This window comes from Topomyia yanbarensis, chromosome 3 (assembly GCF_030247195.1).
Source record: "Topomyia yanbarensis strain Yona2022 chromosome 3, ASM3024719v1, whole genome shotgun sequence".
Classification (NCBI taxonomy): domain Eukaryota; kingdom Metazoa; phylum Arthropoda; class Insecta; order Diptera; family Culicidae; genus Topomyia; species Topomyia yanbarensis.
The window spans coordinates 64057397-64080530 of NC_080672.1; the positions used below are offsets into that span (position 1 = coordinate 64057397).

Here is a 23134-nt window from a genome sequence, read left to right on the forward strand (position 1 = left end):
TGTTTCGAAAGACTTCGCAGACGATATTTTATGCTTGCAAGTGCTAGTGTTACGATCCTATTGATCACCAGGGCCAGTTTCATTGAAATAGAAAATATCAGAAAATTGTGTTAGCGTGATTCCTGGTAATAGTGGCAGATAAATAAAAACTAAGTTGAACCGTTTTCCGCATCTACAAATTGCCTGCCAGATCAGAATACTTAGAGCAAATTTCGACATTCTCTTCGTTCGAACATTCTATGGATATCCATTATTTCGATTTAGTGTCTTCTACACCGTATGTATTTTCTAGCACCGTCAGAAATAGTCTTATTCGAATAGGTCATAAATATTGTGAACTTTTGAATACCCATTGATGTAACCAGAGTAAATTGAAACTTATAAATAAATAATAAAAATCAATTTCAAAATCAATAATTCCCTCTCGCAGGTTGATGGGATTGACGGTATTGTAAACATCATCCAGCCACAATATATTCAATAGAGTTATCTAAATATAAGGACCTTCGCTCTTTTTAGTTTTTATTTGCACCAAGTTCTACTACTAGAGGTTAATTAGTTCTCATGTTAATAATCCACCAAACATTATGACTACTGAGGATTTGATTTATATAAGAAGCCCGCTTCAAGATGTTGATTACAATACGCCTCGATAGTGGTGTGTCGAGGAGGCCGGGAGGGCTGATATGAGCCTTTTGTCTGTTCTATACCTTTCCGCTATTCACCAGCTCATAACCAACAATCAACCAGTAACAAATAGATAATTGAGAAAGGATGTGCTATGTGTGGTGATTGGCTATTCAAGTATTAGTAGTGTTTGAAGTACTAATGTATGTCTCATGTGATGATCATAATTTCAGCTGTATCTTGTACCTATCTAATCTATTACGTCTCTCATATATTGTTTTTTATTTCTTCTTTTCGAGTCCTATACTGCCATTCTACACCCGCCTTCAGCTGAATCAACAACGATGGTGATAGTGAACGTCTTAACACTCACACATTCTCAAACGCGGTCTCAGCGGGAACCTACAAAAATGCCATCGTGCACGCGATTACGAATCGGTCACGTCCGAAAGTCTATCCTTGATCCTAGAAGCCTAGGTCCATGCCTTCAGCTGGACCAATTAAGAAAATACGCCCATACCTATTAGACAACACGTCTCATGGCGACATGACCGGGAACCCTATCGATATAAACGATCCCACTCTCTGCCAGAATTCAAACCGCGCACTGAAAATTTAATATCAGACTCACGGTTCACGCAACCATTCAAGAACACACGTTACAAAATCACGTCAGCGCACAAACGTTAGAGCCCCTCGCGATTTTCCAAGCAACCTACGAATTCGCAAACATGATTACACCCCGGTGATAAGGTGAAAATCTCAGCACTCATAAACTTACCAACACGATCTCAAGTGTCAACCTACAAACTCCCGCGCTCGCGCCATCATGAATCGGGATCGTCCGGAAGTATCTATCCTCGGTACAAACAATCTAGGTCCTTGTTAATTATTTAAAAAATAATAAAGTTGAAAAATAACTACCATATCCACTAGACAAAACGTTCCATGGCGACATGACCGGAAACTCTAGTGATATGGGGTAACTCTCTCCCTGTCAGAATGTGATCCGTACACCGAAAACTAAAGATCAGAATGACGGTCCGCGAATATATAAATCGCCGCAGGGTTTCAAAATCGAATACACGCGAGCACACGGGACAAACACGTCAACATACGAACGCTTAAGCCCTTCGCGATCATCTACGCACACCTATGCCTGCGATCGCGTAAACTTGATAACACTGCGGCAATTGTGTGAACGTTTTAGTACTTACGAAGTTACAAACGCGATCTCAAACGCCAACCCGCAAATGCGCGATCATGAATCGGTCACGTCCGGAAATCTTTAACCTTTATTCTAGCAATTTAGGTCCATACATTCAGTTGGACCAATCAAAAAAAATAAAGCTCATATCCACTAGACCACGCGTTCTACGACGACATGATTGGGATCTCTAATGATATGGAAGAACCCACTTCCTTCTGGAATCTGAACCGTACACAAAAAATTAAGTATCAGATTCACGGTCCGCGCGCGATCATTCTAGAACATATGCGAATATGCGAAAGGCACACGGTTATGAAATAGAATTTATGCACGCGAAGTTACACGTTAGCACACGCGACATACAAACACACACGCGATCGAGCACATTAACGTACAAATATTCGAGCCCTTCGCGATTCCGAGTCCCTACGCCCGCACATACCTGAACCGTACAATGAATATCACATTCAGAATCACGGCCCGCTACAATTGGCCTAATGCAGTGTTTTAGTGGGCGACATTGCCTGTCTCGTCTGCAAATTGTAGTATGTGATTCTGACGGGGAGCCCTTCCGAGAACCTAGCTCTACAGCTCCAGTAGGACAACTCTCGAAAAAAAAAAAAAATCAATTTCAAAATCAATAATTTGTCGATTTACTGTAGCTTTTCTTGTAATAAAGAACATATTTTCAAGATTTTTAGTTCCTAGTGTCTTATTTTCATTTACAACTTTTCGAAATTTCATTCAGTGTCCAGTGACTACCTCAAAAAATCAAAATTAATGCATTTTTCAGCAATTTTTAAGCCCCTCCCGAAACAAAATCCTTAACATAGGCCTGACATCGTGAGAACTCACTTAATTCTACGCACTTCTATCAGCTAGGATAAATGTCCTTGAATGAAAACCTACCCTACGTTTTATTATAAATAATGAAATGATTCACATACCTAACTGGAATTTTTTAAGCTATTGTGGCAGTTTGAAGTGTTTACTATTGTCTTTAAAATACCTACTGAAACCCACTCTTCTTTATGACTTCCAGAGCAGAGTTATCTTATCTGTTATAGTCATGCATGTTTTCTTTTATTCTCATAGTATTGTTATCTTTGTTGTAACATACTTTCTGTTTGTTACCCTGTCAAATAAAATCCCATAACATACGCGTAATTATAGGAATTCCAATAAACATCAAAGAACAACCACCGAAAGGGTTATTAAAGCAACACCATACCTCACTCTGAACTGATTTTTTCTTTATCAAATCAACAAATGTCACCTCCTTTCCAACTACCGAGTCTAAAAGCCATCATCAGCGCAAATCGAGTCTTCCCCATTCCAAATGATATCATTGTACCGTAAAAGACAAAAGCGACGAGCTTCAAGTGCTAATTTCCCTTTATCAATCTGTTCTCCGTGCTATTCATTGCAGCTATACCATCCGAGGCGAATGCATCATCCAAGTTGTAGCAGCGGTTCTGGCTAAGTCAGCTAAGCTGCTAACGTGTTGAACTAGCGGACAGACCGGACAGACACCACACCATCAACGCACAATGTCCGGCGGCAAGGATCGACGGTCGCGGGCTAGTAAAACTCAAGGCTGGGAGGAAGCCGGCGGTGAGTTCTACCAGGAAAGCTACCCGGCCGATCTGGAAGGTATGCAGCGGGATCCATCTAAGATTGCAACCCTGCTGCCCTCGAAGCAAACCAGAAATGGTAAGTGTTTTAAATTGATGACGACAGTACGAATGCCCGCTTCCGAGTACATGACTAATTTCAACTTTTAGCAACAACTCGTCGAGTACGCCCATCTCAACAGGATACGAAGGGTACTCGAAGGCGCACTAGTTTTTCGACGGTGGCTAGGCGGGGATCGCAGTATCACGATATTCAAGTGGCCACACTTCCGGACTTATCAGGTGGGTGATTTATTGTATTACGTTTTATTTATATGAATCGTTATGTCAAACTACTGGCTGGCAATGATAGTGATCTAGAATGGGAAAAGGTATAGGTTCCTATTTGTTCATAATGTCGGACGCTCAATACTGTCCCAGATAGATTCATTTTTTGGGTGCTAATTGAGCGAGACGTGACGTCGCCTATCTAACTGATGCGCACTAAGTAGTTGTTATCGAGCAAAGCAAATAAGCACGTCGGTTCCGGTGTTATGACGATCAAGTGATCTGTTGACCTTGTTGGACGAGATTATTCAATCACGTAATCAGCGAAAGCGATGGGTTCAATAGCACGATTATCATTCGTAATGGGGATTCCTGTAATAATGACCCGAAACTAGAATGCTTATTTAGCTAAGTTAATTTTAATTGATGTGTTGGGAGGTATAATTATACCTACCTATCCAGTCTTGTATACCTCCACGTTTTCCAAGTGTCCTATTTGATCATTCGTGGATCCCGTATGTATATTTTAGTTTATTGCTTCGGATACTGGAAATAAGTCCCATTGCAAACTTTTGAATTTTTGATTCAAAACCATGTGCAGTATTTTTTGGCATAATCCACAGCTATTCTTCTAGAAGTTTTGGTTATCGGGTTACGGTTGTAAGGGATTGTTTATGAAGTGATCTTAATTTTAAATCAAATATTGATTGGATATTTCTCACTGGGTAACCGTTGAGTTTACCAAATAAAATTTCAATGTGCAATGGAATCATTCTTTTAGTCTTGTAATGACCAGAAGTTTAGTTATGTTATGCGAAGTCCAGCCAATGTTTGCTGGACTTCAGCGTATTTTAACAGTTTTACTACCGCATTCTGTTGATGAGGAATCCGTAAATGTAACTAGTCTATCCTAAAATGTACCTACGCTGAGTCAACACGGTAGGGGCCGCGTTGGTGTATATACAAATAAATAGAAGGAAAAAAAGAAAAAAGAATGAATCTAAAGGAAGTAACAGGTTAATATTTCTCAATGCTTATACTGGCACCAAAAATCCTCTCTGATCGTCAATCGATCAATTGACAGCTTATTTACGTGGCTTGTGTCACCAGCCAATGGTAATTGATTGAGCAAATAAAAAAAACCGCATTTGATAAATGATGCCAGCACGACCCAATCTGACTGTAAAGACACTAAATAGGTTTATCGATTTCTCAGCTACGTTCGTGTAATTCAGAAGATTTACTGAATTACACGAACGTAGCTGAGAAATCGGTAAACCGATTTAGTACGCTTACAGTGAGACCCAAGTCTCTGCGATGAACGTGTTCCGAGATATTTTGAATTGAAACTTAGGTTGCAATGTTGACAGAAACAATGAATTTAAGCTATTAACCAACTAGTCGCCCCCATAATTTGCAGAAACATTTTGGTATGGCAACCATAGAAGGAACTCAAAAAGTGCTGTGGTTAATAATGGCATATGACGATCAACTCAACAAAAAAATATTCGAGTAGGTATTAGGAGTAGTAGTAGTAGGAGTATTGTCTAAGAGGAAAGAATGTTTTATCCAGAAGTTTTAAAATTACCTTAAGAAATAGAAACACGCATAGAAATATTTCTCAAACATTTTAAGAGCCAGTGGGGTACTGCACTGGTGGTATTGATGTGCTTGGATTTTGTTGAAACTTTCAGCGTTTGTCTGAGCATATGCGGGATGGATTTTTATTTTCGAGAGTTGTCCTACTGGAACAGTAGAGCTAGGTCCTCGGAAGGGATCCCCGTCAGATTCACTCACTACGGTTGTACGTCATTTCGCGGAATACCATTTCCCGGTATACCATATTCCGGAAAACCATATCCCAGAATGTACTATTTCCCGGAAAACCATTTCCCGGAATGTACCATTTCCCAGAAAACCATTTCTCGGAATGTACCATTTCCCGGAAAAACCATTTCCCAGAATGTTCCATTTCCCGGAAAACCATTTCGCAGAATACCATTTCCCGGAAAATAAATTAAACCACGTACCTTGCCACCACTCATTTTGATTACACTTGCTACGCAGCAAATGTCAAACAAACTACGAAATTCTCTCTACTTTAGAACATAAAAAGTAGTTTGGAAATATGTTTGGAATTTTATTAATTTTAAATGTAAGTTAGAATAACATATAAACAATGCTTCAGATATATTTATTTTGGGATTTTTATGGATTATGCATCTAAAAAATCTGCGGTTTTTCTTTCTTATACATGCATGCTTCCTTATCGTTATTTTTGGCATGTTTTTGATTTATATGTACTTTCTATTTCTATGTAGTTTCACATTCTTTCAAGTACTCTTTCGAAATATTCTTGGTGTTTTATTGGATTTAAGTACTAGTGGTCCTAACATACCTTCCCCATAGAAAATTTGTCAGTTCATAAATTTCACAGTCGACCGACGAAAACGGGTGCATCGAGGTCGACAGATTAATTAAACGACCAAGTTGGGTTTCGTCGGTGGACAATTTTCGTCACCATATTAATCGCTAGATTTAATCTGTGTGAATCTGGTTCCAGTTTTAAACTATTCAACTAATTGGTTGAAATAGACCGATTTCAACAGATTTCGTCTGTCATATTTAATCGGTTGTTGAGTCGGCTGACGTCCATGTTAAACCTCCATAAGAGTCGGTGCAACAATCGACCGATTAATTGGTGGCATAGTCGGCCGATTGTGCCGACGCAAGCCGATTTAGTCGGTGGGAAAATCGGGAGGATTTTCTATGGGGTTATAACTTTTTGAATTATAATTGTTATTCTATGAGCTTATTCGCCTTCTTTTGGAGATGAGCAAATCATGAAAAATATTTTTGAATTTGTCTTCTTTAAAATTTGAGTCCTTTTTGGAAATTATTAATTCATAACAATCTTCTTTGAGTCTTTGCCTTTTTTAAGCATAATCTGTTTTCTGGTACTTTATTGGTTTATGAGAGCTTGTTTTTTATTAATATGATCAGAGAGCAAAGATAAGGTGTCAAGCGAACCAAACAAAAACTTGGAATGCAGAAGAATGTCATCATGTTTTATTCCAGCACAGTCAATCAATATCTATAAAGCTTATCATATCTTGAGTGTAATTTTTTTTTTTTGTCGCGGAATAATGTGAAATAAAGAATAGAGGAGAATAGGTTAGTTTAGTTTAAAAGTTGGTAGCTCTCTCGGTGTTCCATATAAATATACGTAAATGGAATGACTCCCACAAAAGGAAAAATATTTCTTTTTCACGGATTCCTTGTTAAAATAATTGAACAAATCCAAGATTACTCTTCTATAACGGCGAAAATGAAATCCTTTGATTTCGACGATAAATTTAACCCATTTCTCTGGATCTCGAAGACCATTCACGAAAAAAGTGGTTAATTGTAAACGCTCGTGATAATTAAAGTTTTTAGAAACCAGAATTCTCTCTATGTAACCAGGCCACGTGTATGCAGGTCCACAAACATCTTGGAAGGTAAAAAACACATGATTCGTTGGGCTGTTTCTGTAAACTCGGCTCTAGTGGATTGTTCATGATATTGCCTTCTATAAAATGATAAGATTTTGAATGCTATAGAATACCATATATGTAAGTTAACATAGCTCTGGATTTGTTCTTAAAGTTCAAATTACATGTTTACTTTAGATTTCAATAGTATAAATAATTACCGAGAAAAAGTACATTCCGGGTAATGGTATTCCGGGAAATGGTACATTCCGGGAAATGGTACATTCCGGGAAATGATATTCTGGGAGATGGTACATTCCGGGAAATGGTTTTCCGGGAAATGGTACATTCCGGGAAATGGTTTTCTGGGAAATGACATTCCGGAAAATGGTTTTCCGGGAAATGGTAAACCGGGAATCGACGTACAATCCTCACTACAACTGCAAACGAGACGGGAAATATCCACCACTAAAATACTGTTTAAGGCCAATTGCAGTGAGCCGTAATTGTGAATGTGATATTCATTGTACGGTTCAGATATGATGGGACCTCGCGATCGCGTGTATAATTACGAAAGGCTCGAGCGTTTGTACGTCAACGTGTTCAATCGCGTGTGCGTTTGTATGTCTCGTGTGCTAACGTGTATGTAACTTTGTTATAACTCCATTTTATAACTGTGTGCCTTTTGCATACTCGCGTGTGCTCTTGGATGATCGCACGCAGACCGTGAATCTGATACTTAATGTACGGTTCAGATGCTAGAAGAAAGTAACTTCTTCCATACCACATAGTTCCCGGTCCTTTCACCATGGAACATGTTGTTTAGTGGATATGACCTTTATTTTTTGATTGGTTCAACTGAATGTATGAATCTAAGCTGCTAGGATGGAGGATAGTTTTCCAAACGTGACTGCGCGAACATGGACGTTTTGTTAGAGACCGCGTTTGTAAAATATTACCTTATTACCGGGGTGTTATCAAGTTAGCGCGATCGCGGGCGTAGGTGTGCGTGGATGATCGCGAAGGTCTTAAGTGTTCATGTGTGCCGAGTGTATGTGACTTCGCGTGCATAAATTCGATTTTGTAACCGTGTGGCCATTCAGATATTCGCGTGTATTCTTGGATAGTTACGCGGATCGTCATACTGATTTTTATTTTTCGCTGTACGGTTCAGATTCTGCAAGGAGTATGTTACCCCATATAACTAGAGTTCCTGGTTATGTCGCCATGAAACCAGGGGATATGAAAGCTTTTGTTTTTTTTATTGGTCCAATTGAAGGCATGGATCCAGACTGCTGGTACCGAGAATAGAGAATTCCGGAAGTGACTGCTTGAGACTGCGTTGTAAAATTTGTAAGTGCTGAAACGTTTACCTTATTACCGGAATGTTATCATGTTTGTGAGATCGCGGGTGTAGGTTGCGTGCGCATTTGTATGTTAACGTGTTTGTCGCGTGCATAAATTCGATTTTATAACCGTGTGTCCATTGGCATATTCGCGTATGTACGGTTCAGATGCTAGAAGAGAGTGAGTTCTACCATGTCACCAAAGATCCCGGTCATGTTACCATGGAAAGTGTTGTCTAGTGAGTATGGGTGTAATTTTTTATTGGTCTAACTGAAGCCATGGGTCTAGGCTGCTAGGATCGAGGGTAGAGACTTCCGGGCATGACCGATTCATGATCGCACGAGTGATGGGTTAATGTAATGCTTGAGATCGCGTTTGTAAATTTATGTGTGCTAAACCGTTCACTTCGGAATGTTTCAATGTTGGCGAGATCGCGGGTGTAAGTATGTGTGGATGATTGCAATTGCATGTTCGCGTTTGTGACCAGGTTTGTGTCATCGCAACGGCCACGTTTATATGTTTGGATTGAGAGAGATTGTGAGTGTATATGAGAGAATATGCAATTTATTGTGTTAGTGAATGTTAGTATGAATCTCATTTAAGATATAGTTATAGAAGGAAAAGTAACATGCCGAATAACGTATGCGGAATGAAATTTGGACAACGCTTCCAGCATTAAAACAATAATGCAATCGGTTGCAAGGCATCATACTAAACGTCATACTCTAGGCACACTTATTTTAAACATCCAGTATTAATTTCGACCCGCTAGGAGATACCATGTGAACGAAATGGCAGCGAAAGCCCAATCTGGCACCTAGCTATTATGCCAAAAAAAGTTTTGGCGCATTGGAGGATTACGGCATACCTTTTGTACCAAAGGCTGATAATCCTCCAAATGTACCACAACTTCGCCCAAATGAGGATTTCTGGAATAATTTGAAGCAGAGAGTATATGCCAATAATTTTCGACCTAAAACAAACAAACGTGATAATCAAAATTTAGAAAGAAATTAAGAATATACCAACATCAATTTTTTTGACTCCTTTACAAAAAGTTCCTGTAAACTATCATAAAGCATCTCGAATGGGCTCAATTTTTTTCTACATTAAGTTAATAGGCTGACAAATGTTTTCATACAGAGAGAACATTTAATAAATGGTTTTCTACAAAAAATTGCCTTTTGAATTTTGTCCAAATTTTATTCCGCATACGTTAAAGAAAACAAAGGAATGAAATGAAGTAGGAGCGTATAAATTGATTGATATTATTTTTGGTATACATGAGTAGTGGAAAAACAAACTACTAGAAGTACATCAAAATCAGACTAATAGAGTAGAAGAAAAGAACACATATAACACGCAATCAAACTACTTGAACTCGTCTAAATGCGTGCAAATGATACTTATTTGCCATTAACGATAATTGCATTCTGTTAGAATTGTTTCATGCTATGCTGACCAGGAATAGGTAATTCACGTGCGTCGGTAAATTAATCGTACCCCAATTTATCCAATCTGATCTTCTCGAATGAAACGAATCGAATGCACAAATTAAACAAGTGACCAACGACTCCTTGGAAGGTTTACCCACTATTCTATCATATACACCAGTTCTGCATCCAATCCCTGACCCAGTGCGAGGCGTGCTCACAAACTCTGCCGTTAAACTGTTGACAATGTTTGCAAACACATCCCAAAGAAAAAGTCAATTCACAGCGACCTGGCAGTCAGCCACATCAGCAACCTAGGGAAGGGACATATGTGGGATGGGTTTTGGTCAAACATCTGCTTGCTACAATAATGAGAATAGGATTTAGGACGGGCATTGAAAATTAGTCCGGCGAAATAAGAAACAATTCTATCTTGGGTCTAGTTTGTTTTTTTTTCAATTCAGTTTAGTTTTTCTAAAAGGGCCTCTGGGGGACGTTCATTGGTAATGAACATTGGAAATATCACAATTTAAACGCTATAAGTTTTAGCAACAACCTATTTGTTAGTGGATTTATATAGACAAGTTTCAGGGTAAATCTAGGGCTACAATCCTGTAAACTTTTTAGAGCTTCTTGGAATTCACGAAATATTACGGGAACTTACAAGTAACTTCATATATTCGAAATATATCCATTTCTCATTGAAAATCCCTTCATTTTTGGATTTCTCACACAATTCTACCCAATTTGATGCATTTAGTAGAGTTTTCCTTTTAACAACAACAAGATTTAACCCGATCGAAAAACTCTCCCTTTTAGCCCTCCGGCACTCGCGCTGTTATATTTTGTGCAACACCTTCCGAAAATCTAGCGAAATGTTCTTTCACCACCAGCCGCTGCTCACTCTGGGAGCCATTCGCGCGAGTGTCGGAAGGTAAAAAATGCATCAAAATCGAAGCACATCAATACGTAATCACACTTGTAAGAAACTGGCTATTAAATGTACAAGGGGGTTAAAATGTCTTGTGTGTCGATCTAATATCCACGCAATCTGGCGTAGGACTATATTACCAATTTAACGTGGAACGAATATAAAATTGCTTGTCGACGCCTCCAATTATTCAATTGAGTTCAGGAAAAGTACAGTTTTTGTACGAGAGCGGTGAGAATACTGACTGATAGTGGTATCATTATTGTAGTCTCGCATGCACTATTTGACATAATGGAACCGACAGAAGTTGAATAAACTAAATACGTTCATTGTACACAGGGGCGTAGCCAGAAATTTAGCTTCGGGGGATTTTGGTGCAAATCCCCGACTTGTATCAAAATGATCAAATTTAATGCATCTTTGATTGATTCACTCAGTGAAAATCGACAAATTTCAGAAATCCAATTCGCATTTTTTATGTGAAATGTCCTAGAAAATGAAAGCTCTGGGCTTTGAAGACGAGCCCTGGTATTTGGATTCTTTAAACTTGGGTCGTCCCAAAAGGGGGCTCCCGAAGATCACAATACAGTAGGCGAGCTTTGGTAGCCTAAGGGGGGATAGTAGAGAGAGTGGAGGATGCGTCAGAAATCCTTTATCTTATTTAGGTAGGCGGGGTGCATGAGTGGAATGCGGGTGTGATGGTGGTCCAAGGTGGGGGGGGGGGTGATGAATATGTCGTGGTAGAAGGGCAAGAGGGGAGGGGGAGGGGTGTCGCAGCACCATTCCTATAGATTTTTAGCCTCTGAGATATTACTTTTGTACGGTTTTTATGGGAAGTTCCAGTGTGACCTTACTAACCAACCTGTAACTCCGGAACCAAAAGTAAGAACCGAATGAAATTCAATAGCAGTCAATGGGATTACTGTATCTTTTATTTGAAATCAAGTTTTCAAAAACCGGTCAAGAATTCGCTTAGGAACTTGACCAGTGCCCCGGAGGGCGCTGAATCGCTATAGGTGGCGGTCAAAGCTTACTTACTTGATGGGCAACAATTCGCTTCGTTGAATCTACGCCGAGTAAAGAATTCTCCTCCACTGGACCCGGTCCTGGGCTAATCTCTTCCAGTCACCCTAGACATTGAGTGCTTTTAGGTCCTCTTCCACTGCAAACAGCCATCGTGTACGTGGCCTGCCACGGAGTCGTCGGCCTCTTCCCGGTTCTCTACTGAATATTATCTGCGCCTGTCGTTCTTTCGGCATTCGTGCCACATGACTAGCTCACCGCAGCCTGCCGTTTTTATTAGCTTGACAATATCCACTCCTTTATATACTTGGTATAAATCGTTATTCATGCAACGCCGTTAGGTGCCATTTTCTTCTTTACCGCCGATTATTCGCATCACCTTACGTTCGAAAACACTGAACGCTCTGCGATCAACTTCCTCTAACGTCCACGTTTCATGGCCGTACAAGGCAACCGGAACTATCAATGTCTTGTACAACGCGAATTTTGTCTTCGTCTGTAAACTATGGGACTTCAGCTGGCTACGAAGTCCGTAAAAAGCCCTATTTGCAGCTGCAAAACGCCTTTTCACCTCGCGGATAACATTATCGCACGTCACTAGAGTTCCAAGGTACACAAATTCTTCCACTACAAATTTATCATCACCTAACACCACTTCACCACCAACATCACTATTGGACGCACGTGTTCTTCCAGCTATCATGTACTTCGTCTTCGTCTTCGTCTTGCTGGTGTTGATTGTGAGACCAATTCTTGCTGTCTCCCTTTTAAAAGGCACGAATGCCTCTTACACGGCTCGGCGGTCGATTCCAATGTTATCAATATCGTCCGAAATCCTAGGAGCGTATGCGACCGAGTGACGATGGTACCGTTCCTTTGCACGCCTGCTCTCCTGATGGCGCCTTCAAGAGTAATGTTGAACAGCAAGTTTGACAGCGCATCATCCTGCTTCAATCCGTCTAAGGTTACGAAGGACGTCGAAATATCATCCGCAACCCGAACACGTGATTTCGATCCATCCAGCGTTACACGAATCAGCCTAATAAGTTTCGTCGGAAAAACATGTTCTACCATTATCTGCCATAACTCGTTTCTTTTCACTGAATCGTACGCCGCTTTGAAATCAATAAACAGATGGTGTGTCTGCCAGTTGTATTCCCGGAATTTATCTAGGATCTGACGCAGGGTAAACATTTAATCCGTTGTTGATCGGCCTTCGTGAAACCAACCTTGGTATTCGCCGACGAAAGACTCATCCAACGGCCTCAATCTGTTGAACAGAATACGTGACATAATTTTGTACGCCGAATTGAGGAGCGATATTCCTCGATAATGAGCACACTCCAGTCTGTGTCTCTTTTTGTATAAGGGACAAATGAGGCCCTCTAGCCAGTCAGCAGGTAGTTCTTCTTATTCCCATACCTTCAAAAGAGTACGGTGAAGTATTTCGTGCAGCTGCTCACTACCGTGTTTGAAAAGTTCGGCCGGGAGCTTGTCCTTTCCAGCAGCCTTACAGTTTTTCAGCTCTTTGATTGCCTTTTTCACCTCTTCTAGCATCGGAGGCTCCAAAGCTACTTTGATTATTATTAGTGATCTAGATCCGCAAATCCAAGTAATGTTGAACAAATTTGTATACAGGGTTTTTGGTTCATGGTTAAGAATCTCTCGGGGTGTGATAGACTGCCATATTTGGAGAAAAAAATTGTTCTACACATACCATCAAATCTCAACCGTTACAGAGTTATTGAACTTTTTGTGTAAAAAACTTATTTGTCTTAAAATACCTCTAACTTTAAAAGTATACATTGTATTTCAAATGTTTTAGTTCCATTCGAAAGGTGCATTCAGTGATGCCCTCACATGTTTCAGCTAATGAGTTTAAGTAGCAGTAAAAAAAGTAATTTATTGAAAATTAAACAATTTTGAACGATTTTTCGTTCATTTCTTGAAAATCCTAATAGTTAACCTCATCATTTTAATAATTCAGATTGTTAGTCTTGATGAGCTGCTTAATTCGTTCTTTGACATGATACACTTATCTTTTCTTATTTTCATGATTTTGGGTTATTCAACTTGGATATTTTTATCTCATTTTCACTAGTACCAGCTCTAATTGAAAAATTATGGCACTTATTGTACTTTTTTTCTTTTTATTCGATAGCCATGAAAATTTTACAGTGAAAAATGCATTAATACCTTTCAGTTAAGTGAATTTAGTATTCTTTTAAAAGTAAATTAGTTTAAAGTTAGTGCTATTATTAGCATTTTCATTAATTTTCTTAAAATAGTAAATAATAAACATCACCATTATTATCATGGAAATAATGCATCTCAGCAAGTTCTACAGTTCTTTCTTTGACTCCATTCAATTATCTCTTTTGGTTTCGACGCAAAATCGTTTTTATCACATCGTTTCATGTGGAAAAATAACGATTTCGAACCCACTACATTTGTGGCGAGCTCATGCTGTGTTAACTATTAAATAGCAGCAAAATGAAAAGCGCTTTAGACAAAGTGTCAAATAAAGAGTTATAGCGAACATAAAGGAGCATCAAATGAACAATAGTAACGATAAATTTTGTTGATTAATAATTAGAATAATTAAAAAACTCTCCAAAAAACACAAATTTTGAGTTATTTCGTTAGTAAAAAATCATTTAATACACTTAACTAAAAGATATTTGTACATACACTGATAGCACATTTTCTCAGCTTTCCAATGAAATCTTGTAAATAACGATATAAAGCATATTTTTTAGATTATAGTCTTTTAAGCACTTGCAAGTCGGTTACAGGAAAAGTATAGTAATGAAATTACAAAGAAATGAGAAGAGCTAGAAATATGACGTCCAAGAACAAATGATAAATCGTCCTAAAACCCAACTTTTGGATAATGGATATTGCTATAATCATACTTCATTATTTCGAGAAAATTAGCAAAAACCTCCTCAAAAACACTAACTTTTAACTACTTTACAGCTAAAAGGTAATTAAAACTAATTACTTAAAAGATATGAGAACACCATTCAATAGGAAATTTTCTCACCTTTCGAATAGAACTAAAATATTTAAAATACAAAGTATACTTTTAAAGTTAGAGGCATTTTAAGACAAATAAGTTTTTTACACAAAAAGTTCAATAACTCTGTAACGCTGGTATGTGTAGAACAATTTTTTCTCCAAATATGGCAGTCTATCACCCCATGAGAGATTCTTAACCATGAACCAAACACCCTGTATGTATTACATCATTTGGACATCATGGTGTTACTAGTTTATGTGGGAGTCGACTAATTCCACGCCTGTCGGGGTGAGTAAACAGAGCGCACGGTGAAGTGAACTTCTACATGACACAGTTCTTGTCTGGTCATGGCTGTTTCAAGGAGTATCTGAATAGGTTCGGCCACGCGAGATCGCCGTTCTGCATCGCGTCTGGTAATGCAAAGGAGACGCCTGAGCACGTGGTCTCGGAATACCCGCGATTCGAACACGAGCAAAACGAAATGAGAACCATTGTGCGTGAGGATGCGAACATAACCAATATTGTCCAAGGAATGCGTGCGGACGAAGAAAAATGGGACGCGATGAGCAAAACAATCGTCCAGATCATGTTAGCTTTGTAGCGAAGATAACGACAAGAGCAACGGCCAGCAACGTAGCAGTACAGCGCTTCGGGTCGTCGAGGGCTTCCAACTGTAATCGCTGGGACGACTATGGCGCCCGACAAGTCAGTCTACTGAAGAGAGATAAAGGAGACCAGTGGGCGCGACCGGAGTAGGCTAGCTCCACCACCGGGCACTAGACTGAGCGCACGCATCGTCGACGATAGGTCGCCGGGGCACCTGAGAACCGGAAGTCAACCTCCCACCGGAATTGCATGAGTGACCTCGTCACCTAACCGCCCAGCATTAAGACAACAGCTTCGAGGGAGCTTTCGACGTCGAGAAATTTCTTCGTCGGAGTAGGCTAGACTCACTACCGGAGACTAGTGAACTGGAAATCACCCTCCAACCAGAATCGCAGGTCCGACCGCGGCATCTGCCCAGATAGCATCGATTTCGGAAGATCTTTTTATTAAAATCATAGCGCATAGATAGCATAAATCTTCCACTGCCGGGAAATTTTTCGTTGGAGTAGGAAAGATCTACCGTCGGGACTATTCCGAGTAGTCCGTAGCGAATGGTCGAGGTACCACTGAAAGCTAGTATCATGTGCTAGCTCCATCGTCGGGGACTACGCTGAGTAACGATAGTATTAGTGAACATGTGCTGGGTCGGCATAAAAGCTTTGCCACACACACAGAGATTTTCCGATGACGAGCTGAATCGAATGCTATATGACACTCGGCCCGCCGAGCTTTGCTTGAAAAGTCGATTTTTCAGAGCAATTTCACGGCCTTTATTTATATAAGTTATACGGTCTTGAGCCGGAGCTCCGCTAGTGAAACCATCGTCCAGTTCTAAATGCCAAAACTTCATGTCAAATTTATTTTGACAATCCAACTGACAACAGATCAACAAGTGCCACACATTACTAACATCTGTCAGTCGTTTCAACTAGCGAGTCAAACTCGTTTGTTGAATAGAGATTGTGCTCCCGCTGCGGTGGCGGAGAGTTAGGGGGCTGTGCGGAGTTTGGGATTTTACCCGAGGGGGGACTATTTGGGGTTTCGAGGTTGAATTCGTATTTCCGATGCTGGATGTGTTTGGTGTGCGTTGAGATTCGATTTCGTCTCAAGTGGGATTTCCTTTTTTGGGCTTTGGCGGTTTTTGTGTCAGAATTGGACTTGGGCCTGGAGGTGCATCTGTTGATTTTTTTTTGCCTCAGCTGGTGTGCCATTTTGGAGTTGTAATACCGGAAAAAGGGAGATCACCTTTCCGAACATTCCTTGGAGATTTCCTAGGGTCCAGAGGAGCTTTCTTCAGTTGAAGCATTCTCTTCGAGATGGCACCGGTTTTCGACATTTTATGCATGTATGGATCATTTGGCGGGGCGGAGGAACTGTATAGCATCTATCACGCACTGAAATTTAAGTATCATCTTCACGGTCCGCGCAATCGCTCAAGAACACATGCGAATGGCGTCACGGTTATAAAATCGGATTTGAACATGCGAAGTTACATACACTCGTGACGTACAAAAACCCACCTGATCGAACACGTCAACATACAAACGCTCGAGTTCCTCGCGATGATACACAAAGCAAACTTGCAATCGAGATCATCCATGCACAATTACGCCCCAAGTTTTCACAAACTCAAAAACGCTCCAATGATTTAGTGAACACTGTATCTATCATCCACACACACCTACGCCCACGATCTAGCAAACTTGAAAACACCCCGGCGATTAAGTAAACATTTTAAACACTTATAAACGCGGCCTCAAGCATTGAGCTACACCCCTGAAGTCGATTCCTAATCCCACCAGGAGTACTTGCTCCAAATTTGAACCACATCAGACAAGTCTAGCTAGCGGACCAACGTGCCTGAAGTTTGTGTGGGATTTTTCGATAATTTACATGGAGAAAACCCATTAGCTCGCATTTTCGCCGCTAGGTGGCATTGTATACATTGTGTTATCGCTGTAAGTAAAAATAAGAACGACAATTTAATTGTCTACAGCTAAAATGTGTAACATGTGGAAATAAAATATTCTAACCAAAACATGACTCGTATTATTTACTATAATTCTTCTGAACATGAACTAACGCCCGCACGAAAACGTTAACACACAAACGATCAAGCCCCTCCCCGAGCAGAAGAAAATAACTGCGGAAATATACAAATGACCACACGGTTAAAAAATCGAATTTATACACGCGAAGTGATTCGCGCTAGGACCCGTGACAAACACGTTATCATACGGATGATTGACATATTGACATATTAGATGACTTGACACTACGATCGAATAACCTTTCAAACCCTTCTCCGCCCTTCCATCTTCTTTTCCAATGGAACGCATATAGTCCGCATGGACCAGCTCAGCCATCACCCAAACTATCCACCTGACCCGTACCAGGACTGGCTTAACTATAACTGATTTCGAAGAAAAAAGAGACTATTGCCTGCCAGTATTGAAATCAATGTTACGCTTATAAACCTGTACAATAACCATATCTATTCTTAACCCAAATGCGTTTTTTCGTCAACTTCAAATCATCTTTCATTTCCAGAAAACCTTATCAACGAAGAACGCACGTGGGAAGAAATACAGGAAATCAAATCGATGCCTGTCCCGATGGCTCAAAAGCGTGAAATGAAAGCTCAATTACAGGTATTTATGCTCGATACCAAAATTAAAGTTTGCGCTCATCCGTTTGTTTCTACCTCTTATTTTCATTCCAGAATGCTACTAAGCTACGCCTGCAAGGCTTCGAACAGATCAAATGGCGTCGCCGGAAAGCGTGGCAAAGCATCCGCGGAAAGTGGAGCGAGTACCGCACCAAGCTGGAGCTCTGGCGAATGTCGCTGAAAACAATAGAAGGCAACTTTGGCACCGGAGTGGTGGCGTACTTTCTCTTCCTGCGGTGGCTAATGTTTCTCAACCTTATTGTGTTCGGGCTGGTTTCGGCGTTCATCGTGTTACCGCATGTGATGCTTAGGGAACCGCTGGATCTACCCTGCGAGCAACAGGTTGACCCGACATCGATGCAATGCTGTTCCGAATCGTACGTGAACGCTACTAAAAGTGCGGAATTTTCCGTACTCGATGTGATTCAAGGTACCGGGTTCATGGAGGGAACACTGCTATTCTATGGAATGTATACCAATATGATTTATGGATACAGTCCATTGGAAGATCGTCTAACGGCGATTGCCGGTGTAGCCAGGTCGACAACAGTGTTTGTGACAACAACGACGACTACAACCACGGCCACGACAAGTAGTAGCATAAGCAGTAATATCGGTACTAATAGTAGTAGTAGTATTTATAGTAGTAACAGTACTGACACTAGTACTACAGAAGCCAGCACAACTGTGATCAGTGCGGTAGTAGGAGAGGTTAAGAGTAGTAACTTTAGCAGCATTAATGGCAGCTATTTCGAAGGGCTAGTGATGGAAGCGGAGGAAGCAATCGACCAAAGTAGTTCTGGGAGTGAATCGGGTACGATTCTGTACTACGATTTTCCACTGGTTTACGTGATAATTACCGCCATTTGCTACGTGATCGCATTAATTGCCATCATGAAGGCAGTCGTCCGGCAGTTCACCGATCGGATTGCAGAGGGCGAAGGTCTTTTCTATCAATACTGTAACCTAGTCTTTGGAGGCTGGGACTTTTGTATTCACAACGAGAAGTCCGCTGATATTAAACATAAGGCACTGTATTATGAGATTCGTTCTTTGCTTCATACGAAGCGTTTTGAAAATGAGCGCATCAATCGCTCGCGAGATTTTATGATTAAGCTTATAGCCATACGGTTCTTAATTAATTTCGTCGTTGTGGTAATTCTGCTGATAGCTGTAATTATAATTTACGTGTTATTCAATGAATCGATGTCACAATTGGATCGGAATTATCCATCTAATCATACATTATCTGGGGTTCAGTCTTGGTCGTATTTTTCGTCGTTCAGGTCACCCTATACGGTGGAAATGGCTTCGACCAGTTCTACCCCTTCTTACTATTCGCGAGAATCATCCTCGACGGATAGTCTTTCAGCTCGATTGGAAGTGCTCTTTTTTGAGTTCCTTCCATACATAGCGATAGTGTGCATGAACCTGGTTGTTCCTCTCTTTTTCAATTATCTAGTTCAGTTCGAGAAATATTCTCCTCTTTTTGTGATCAAAATCAGCCTCTTTCGAACGGTCTTTCTGAGACTTTCTTCACTAGCCGTACTGCTAAGTCGTTTTTATTTCCTCGTGAAACCTAAAATACATCAACTAGCATTGAATGGAACTGATTTATCGGCTAATTACACCTTCGAGTCGTACAGTACCGCAACGGAGCAATGTTACGATGCTAATAGTGGCACACCGCAGTGCTGGGAGACGTTCGTAGGGCAACAGTTTTACAAACTGTTTATTGTTGACTTCGTTACGCACTTCCTGGTGACTTTCTTCGTCAATTTTCCAAGGGCCATGTTCGCTCGGCATTCCGCAAGCCGCATTGCCAAGTTTCTCGGTGAACAAGAGTTCGAGTTATCCAAACACGTTCTGGATGTGATCTACTCGCAAACGCTTTGCTGGCTTGGCACCTTCTACACGCCCTTCCTTCCAGCAATAGCAGCCATTCTGTTTTTCTTTATGTTCTACATAAAAAAGTTTGCTTGTCTTGTCAACTCTAATCCTTCCTCTATCCTGTATCGCGCATCCCGCTCCAACTCTCTGTTTATGTCCACTTTGCTGATTTCATTCACGGTAGCTATCATTCCCGTGGTCTACGCTTGGGCCGAAATCATCCCTTCACGATCGTGTGGCCCCTTCCGAGGGCTTCCATCGGTCTGGGATCGAGCTATCAACGCATTCATGAAGATGCCCCTATTCTTCCAGAACGTTATTTTCTACTTTGGTACAGCTTCGTTCGGCGTTCCTTGTTTCGTCGTGCTAACGTTCATCATATATTATTTTTATGCCGTATCGGCAGCCAATAGACACATGGTGTCAGTGCTAAAGCACCAGCTTGTGCTCGAGGGTCATGACAAGCAGTTTCTGCTCAGCCGGTTGAGTTTATTCATCAAACAGCAACAGGAGTACCAGAAACGTATGATGCGACAAGCTGCCGAGCAACAGCCCCCACCGCAGCAGTCGAATAACGTACAGCATTCGTACACACCACCGGTTGCACCTCCCAAGCCGCCCCAGCTGCAACAACAGCCGCCGCAACCGCCGGAACAACAACCACCACTACCTCCCCGCGCAGATCGGGACTCTAAGCCGAGCAGTCGGGATCGCGACCGGAAGGAGGGCCCCAGCGGAGATTCGAAGCAAAGAGAGAACTAGTAAGGCCCTATAGTGTCTGTCGGAGTTTAAATAATCTGTATGTATGTAGGTTGCGGGAAGTTATGTAACTTTCGGTGCAGGACTCTTGTATGGTAATTTAATATATTTGTGGGAGCATATTCCCCAAAAAATTGCGCTATCTGTAGTGTCAGTTGTCACAAACCAAAGAGAGCATAACATAAATACAAGGGTGGCCAAAAATTGGTTTTAAAAGGTATTCCTCCGTCGGGTTTTTGAAAATAAAACCCAATCTATGTTCACTACTGGCGTTTTTTGACTTTGAAAATGTCTTACTTTTCTCGGCCAATTGTGTTATAGGAAAGATCTATCTCGCATATATAGCCCATTAGTTTAACATGTATAAATCCGTTGTAAATTAATGTTGAACTACTGGATCCAGTATATGCGAGAGAGATACATGTTCCGCTTTAGGCCTTTTTGGAAGCTATAATATCATTCGAATAAATCCATGCTGGTATCGATAGAATTTTAAGAACAAATAAATGCTCGGATATTGTGGTTAAGAGAGACAAGACTTCCTTTGCCATGAGACATGTTGGTAGACTCTAGCGATTTTTAGTCATCCTTCCTTAGCCAGACTACTCCCAGTAGATGATAAATGATTCGAATGACTCTGCCACTTCTAGTTTTCCTATCTGTATATTTGAACTCCTTGCTCTCACTATGGCTCTAAACCTTTCATAAATAAATGTTAGAAACAATAAAAAATGGGGCTCAACATTGGTATAAAGGAGAAATAATTTGAAGGATCTCATAGTGCGTTTGATAAATGATCTTCTTTCTACAGCCGAGCTTCGATCAAATGTCCCGTTTCACGAGATACTCGTAAAGCGACAAATGTAAATACATATTTTTTTAGTTTTTTTTTGGCTGTCCAACAGTGTCTTTAGTAACACCATCAATAACCCGCACAACTATATCAATTTGAACTCCGCCAGACATACCGGTACGATGGGCTATATGTAGACTGTTTTCAATGAGATTACCGAACCACTAGGTCGGGATGTGACTATTCGTCCTCAGGCTAACTCCTCTAACGTGTTTTCATTCTTCTGGCAATTCTATAGATTTAGGTTAAAAGTTCGCGTTATTTTCGAACAAATGAGCAAAACAAATTAAGCAAACACGTGATATTATATTCCACCTTTATTAAACGAATACCAATTAAATTATTTATATTTATTAGAGAGATGACGAAGCAGATGCTAAAACTGACAGAATATAATTCCCATCTATAATCTGCAAAGCGATAGCGGAACAATAGTTCAATTTTGGGATGGTAAAGCGATTGTTTTATACAATATCTAGCTCACTTCAAAAGCGAGCCCACCCGAAATGTATACAGCATTTCTGTTAAGGGTACAAACAATCTAATCAATTTTTAAATCCGAGCGCAAGTTCATCTAAGATCGAGTAGTGTATAAATTGTAGGATATTATCCAGCTCAATATCAACTTTTGTTAGTTGTCAGCGCCTCAAATAAATAGTCGAAAGATTTTTTTACATTAAATAAAACAATAACACAGGAAAGAGACTGCCATTTTGAGCTAGTTGTAAATGGATAATTTCGTGAACAATTTAATACCATGAGAACACATATGCAGTAAAATATAGACTACACATGGAACACAATCTAATCTGTACATAGCTATAAAAAATGATCAAACTCTATCCGTCAGTAAACGACCATCACAAATAAAATATCTGTATCATTCTATAACCGACTCATCATCAGACAACGTTCTCTGAACAGCTTTTATTTCACGCCGTCAAACTCAAATCGTTAAAGGTACACCATTACTTGTTTAACAAGCAAGTCCCGTGCAAGAATAACGTATTGTAGTTATTCACACAGTAAACAATACCCGAAATATAAATTGGACTATTTTTGCCCTGTGTATTGCCATCTCTGGTATTACAATTTCTGGTAACCACCAGCTTGTCTGACAGACAAATTATGCGTAAGCGTATGTAGATGTTCTTCAGCAAAGTATAGATAAATAAACAAAACGGCTAGAATAATACCCAGAAGCAAAACACACAAGAAAACAATAGGATTTCAAAACGAAAACATATTTGTGTGTATTAGTACGCATATTCTTTCGCCAAACAAACAGTGTTCTAGTTTGTATGACGCTATTTGTATACAAATTTAAAGAAAAAGCATAAAACATAGTTAAAAAAGAAATAATAAAACAAAAAGTAAATCTTTGTATGAAA

The 23134-nt window shown here is 40.2% G+C and overlaps 1 protein-coding gene across 1 annotated transcript in view; it reads left to right on the forward strand.

Moving 5' to 3' along the window:
* The window catches only part of LOC131688856 (transmembrane channel-like protein 7), a 46819-nt gene extending 23685 nt beyond the window's left edge, over positions 1-23134 (forward strand). Inside the window, exons 2-5 of the mRNA XM_058973431.1 lie at positions 3267-3550; positions 3622-3753; positions 18124-18224; positions 18296-23134. Coding sequence (XP_058829414.1) covers positions 3388-3550; positions 3622-3753; positions 18124-18224; positions 18296-20893 — 2994 coding nt within the window. The 5' untranslated portion in view covers positions 3267-3387 and the 3' untranslated portion in view covers positions 20894-23134. The remainder of the gene's footprint in view (positions 1-3266; positions 3551-3621; positions 3754-18123; positions 18225-18295) is intronic.